Source organism: Pteropus alecto, unplaced genomic scaffold (genome assembly GCF_000325575.1).
Source record: "Pteropus alecto unplaced genomic scaffold, ASM32557v1 scaffold25, whole genome shotgun sequence".
Classification (NCBI taxonomy): domain Eukaryota; kingdom Metazoa; phylum Chordata; class Mammalia; order Chiroptera; family Pteropodidae; genus Pteropus; species Pteropus alecto.
Genome location: NW_006441955.1, coordinates 15463128 through 15468136, shown reverse-complemented (window position 1 = coordinate 15468136; position 5009 = coordinate 15463128). Strand labels below are relative to the sequence as shown.

General features: G+C 35.9%; 1 protein-coding gene across 1 annotated transcript in view; it reads right to left on the bottom strand.

The window, feature by feature from the left end:
* PDE4B (phosphodiesterase 4B) overlaps window positions 1-4550 on the bottom strand; it is a 398194-nt gene extending 393644 nt beyond the window's left edge. Inside the window, exon 1 of the mRNA XM_006919293.2 lies at window positions 4444-4550. Within this exon, the coding sequence (XP_006919355.1) occupies window positions 4444-4485 (42 nt within the window). The 5' untranslated portion in view covers window positions 4486-4550. The remainder of the gene's footprint in view (window positions 1-4443) is intronic.
* Between the last annotated feature and the right edge of the window lie 459 nt (window positions 4551-5009).

The window sequence follows — 5009 nt, the reverse complement described above, 5'->3', positions numbered from 1 at the left end:
GCCCAACCATCAGGCCAAGGTCCCTCAACTGAAAATCATCTGTGCCTCTAAAAAGATTGGTACTTTCTCTGAGCCCTACTGCACAAACCTAGGAGAACTTAGGACTAGACCTCCTGAGGTTTAAACAAGCAAATGTCTTTGTCCCCAACTCCTCTACTCATCCCTATTCCAGTGCATACAAGAATAATTAACTCAGGTTTAAGGGTCTGTGGTCATTCAACAAATATTTGTTGCATTTCCATTATAGTTTTGCACTGTGCAACTTAAGAAAGATACAACAGTAAAAAAAAAAAAAAAAAGGAATAGTAAATGTTCTCCAAGAATTTGTATTCTAGTGATTTAAACTTATCTGAGCCACACAAGATATTCTGATGACGTAAATCTGGGCATAAATAGGTCTGACAATTTTCAGAGGCCCCACTTCCCCTACCTGAAAATGGGATATCATCATATCTTCTTGTGCTTGACTTATGGTTTTAAGATACTATTTATCTGAGACTCTGTAGAACCATAATTTGATAACAGGAAGAAGAAAAAGCAATATAGAATATTCCAGACTTTGAAATAATCTGGAATGTGTCCAGTGTTTTAATGTTTAGTAACTGGTTATTATATTAAGTGAACTGTAGGCCTAGCACTTACTGTAATCAGTATGTGTGTGTGCGTGTGTGCATGTGTGTGTGTGCATCTGTGTGTGTGTGTTAGAAATAAGAAGCTGAGATGAAAGCTCAATATATATGTTTCTTTCTCAAAAAACTTAGACTAGTTAAGGAGACAGAATATGCTAAGTCTTCCTGAAGAGATTTAAGAACAAACTAAAATTCAGAACTCATACTGTGAATCAGTCTAGCTCCAAAGATGCACATAAAGAAAGTACTGATTATCTGGAAAGCAAAGTCTTATGTACATACTTTGCCTCCTATGCAAAAAATACTATATCAGAGAACAGAAATAAGTAAATCATTTAGTTCAACCATCAATCATCATAGCTTCCTAATAAAGTTATTGGATACTTTTTCTCCTTTAGAAAAGGGTAGTATTTCCAAGTAGGTTTAATAGTGGTAAATGAATTAAATAGGTTCTTATTTGGTACTTATGGTACTTATTTGAAAAGTAATAAAACCAAACTCACCATAAAATATCTTCCACACTGACTTGCCAACAAGCTTGAATCTACAGATATGAAGTCATGCTTTGAGTTTAAAAATGTGTTTTAAAAGATCTCATGTGGAGAATGCTTTGCCACAAAAGAACATAATGGAAAAGCTTTTTAGAAATTAAGTTAAATATTGGAATCATTAACATTGTTTTATAAACACTCATTAACCCACGTAGAGTTATTCGTAATTACCTCAAACTCTCTAATTCATATTCATAATTTATACAGTATTAACATTCTCAAAGGCAAAATCCAATTTCATCAATTCTCAATTACTGAATTTGTGATCTTGGGCTATTTTCTTATTGTAACGAGCACAACTCTGGCTATCTACACCCATTATCAGGTCAAATATTTTTGGTAAAGGAGCATTAATTTAAATGTTACCTTTGGAAATCACAAATTCTAAAATGTATCACGCTGACCAAAATTAATTTATGTCTTTATCATTCCAAGGGAAACAACCAAGTTTTGGATCATCCTAATGTTGTTGGATAATCCTTGTTTAAAAATCAATATTTTGCCAATGTAATTCCAAAATGTTATCGCAAAGGAAGATTTAGTGTGAAACCCTAAATTTAAATAGAAAAAGTATGCGAGGAGGAAGGGAAGGAGTTGAAATAAATGAAAGCATAATAAAATATCCCTAATTTAAGGATGAAAATGTACTTCAAGAGTGTGTTATCTAAAATATAAGGTCTATTAAGTTGCTTCTGTTGTGAGGAAATAGATATTCTGTGTAATGCTTACTATGATCTTTTGCACTGTACTCAAATGGCTGAGGTGCATAGTGAAAAGTTCTAGGTCATCACTATCCACTAGAAATAAGGTGTAAGCCATAAATGGGAGCCGAATGTGTAATTTTAAATTGTCTAGTAGCCACATTAAAAGAGTAAAAAAAAAAAAAAATAGGTGAAATTACTTTTAATAGTAAATTTTACTTAGTCTGGTATATCCAAATTATCATTTCATCATGTAATCAAAGATTATTAAAGAAATATTTTACCTTCTTTTCTATTTGTACTACTATATATATTCAAAAGCCAAGATCTATTTTATGTTTACGGCACATCTCCATTTAAGAGTCACACACTGCTAGTGGCCACCATGTTGGACACTGCAAATCCTGGTAATAATTATCCACTCAGGTAGGGTTAAGAGTTTTTGTGCTTTTCTTTTATTGCACATTCTTTTTTTAATTTTATTTTATTATTAGTTTCAAGTATAGAGTACATTGGTTAGACATTTATATAGTTTATAAAATGATCCCCCTAATTGCTCTTTCTCTCTTCTGGCTCTCCATCTAGACATTACATTAATGCTGACTGCATTCCCTATGCCATTTTTGCACATTCTTATGTGAAACATTCCCATCTTTTGAATGTGGCGACCATTGCCTTGGGGAGGCTCTGGATTATTACTGGAAGAATACAATGGAAAAGAAAGAATGATCGTCCGTCTTTAATAGATGGAATGCATCACTTAGTTTTATTCTTCCAAAAAATAGAATCTTGGAGCACACAGTATACAAATAGCATTAAGGAATAATCCCAAGATTTTTTTAGAGGAAAAGGATATCTAAATTCCAGAAGTTTCCCTTTAGATACCCTAGCAGAGCATGGAGGTCTGAACATAGCTTTTACTGTCTGTACTGAGAACTTAGAATATGAATTAAGGGACATTCCCTTGTGGTCAAGGAGCAGGAAAAGGGGAAATAAAGAAAGGAAATGTTATCACAGGTGATGACAAAAGAACACTAACGAGGTCCCTCGACACAAAAGAGTAGAAATAACAATGGCAAAATAGTGCGTTTTGGAAAACAAGAGCCTCATAGCACACCTAAGCCTCGCTCTGCACTTATGGGTCCTAGAAGTTCCCACAAGCAATATACAGACACAGAAGGAAGCTGAGAATTAGCTTCAGACTGCATGCCAAGGGGCTTGATGCAGCATAAGGCCAAGGGACCAGGAATCGATGTGCTGAACAGCCCAAAGGTAAGTGCTAACAGAAAGCAGAGCTGAGTTTTTTAAGCAACTGATAGGTTAGGTGAAAAGCCCAGACAGTGAGCAAGAAGCCAAATTCGAAGTGAGCTGGGAAGGTACACTGCTCAGGCTGAGGGCAGTCGTCACTTGGTACACCTGTTACATGCCTAAGCAGCATTAGATCAAGGGCACAGACTTGACAACCAAAGATCCAGGGAAATGAGCTGTTCCTCAACTGGAAAACAGTAAGTACTAGTAGAAAAGTACAATAGAAGGATACTACCACACATCCATTACCGTAATGTTAATTAATGTTAAGTCTGACCCTTTGTCCAATGCCACGCGATTAAAGGGAAGCCGTAAGAGCTGGGAGAAATCCTAATATACTGGGCCTTTATCCAAAAGACATCATTTTACACCAGCTTGCAAGTTCAAGTTCCTCCCAGCCCCTTCCCCATCTGTGAAATAGGAGCCTAACAAGGTGAGCTATTACAGAAAACAAGGAAAATTATTTCTTTTTCCTCCTTCCCTCCCTTCCTTCTGGACATCTGATTAGTGGCATATAATTTTTACCTCCATTACAAACAGAAACTGAGTAAAGACTGGACAATTAAAGACACACTCATGGGGGACTGGTCAATGGAAAACAAAGGAGATACTTAATCTCAGCTGTCTAAGATGCAAAGCTCTGAAGATGCTGAGTTTACAGGACTCTTTAGATGACCTGGAGCAGGGTTTCTCAAACATAATGTACATAACTAGTCACCCTGGGATCTTTTTAAAATACAGTTTAATCTGTAAATTTGAGGTGTGGCCTGAGACTCTACATTCCTAATAAACACCCAGGTGCTGCTGTTCTAAGGACCACATTTGAGTATCCGAGACCTAGAATATGTATACAACACAAACTTCTTACGAGCAGATGTCGAAGACCCCACCATAGGAGGTAATTCTCAAGGTTTAGGTGTACCTAGGTAAAAATATGGAAGGAAGTCATCAGGGAACTGGTAAAGAGGAGTTTCTAGGAGTTAGGATGTGGCCCTACACCAGAGACTGATGGGTTTGTGAATGAAAACCATAAAGCTCAAACTGAGGCCATCTCCAAGCTGCTGAGAAGACAGCACTCCTGCTGCCTACCTCGCATTCCAGATGTTGGCAATGTCTGGATCATAGAAACACCTAGTGACAAAGCAGTGGTATTAAACGAACTTGCCCTCTCTTTAAATAAAATTATGAAGTAAATTCTTTATGGAGCAGAGAAAAAGTGGGTGGAAGTAGGCAACTCTGACTTGTGCAACTTACATCATCAGCCGTCACCGTCATCACACTCCTGCTTTTCTTCATTATACAGAAGAAAAATATCCCCTCTGAGGATGTGTTGTTCAGTGTAGCTTTGCTGACAATTTTTAAGACCTACATGGGGGAAAAAGACACACACAAAAAAATAAATTTTGATCTATAGTTAAATACAAATATGTGGTTCATTTGTATTCTTTAAACTAACATTCAAATGTATATGATGTACATGCATAAGTAAATATTACACCGTACCAAGCCAGTTAAATCTGACATCTTAGAAAATATAAAATCCAAGAAATCAGTGCAAAGCTATTTGAGAGGAGAAAAAAAGAATAGACTAACAATTGGGTTCCCAAATAATAAATGATCACTAAGAATATAAATATAACATATATTTATGTGGGACTTTATACTTAAAAAGTACTTTCCCACATAATATTTAATTTGATCCCCATGACAGTCTGTGAGATCATTTTATTTTTTACTTTTTTTTTTAATCACAAGTTGTCAACAGCACTTTATTTTTTTTCTTTTCGATGTCTTGTTCTGCAGCTTCCTTGGTCCCTTTT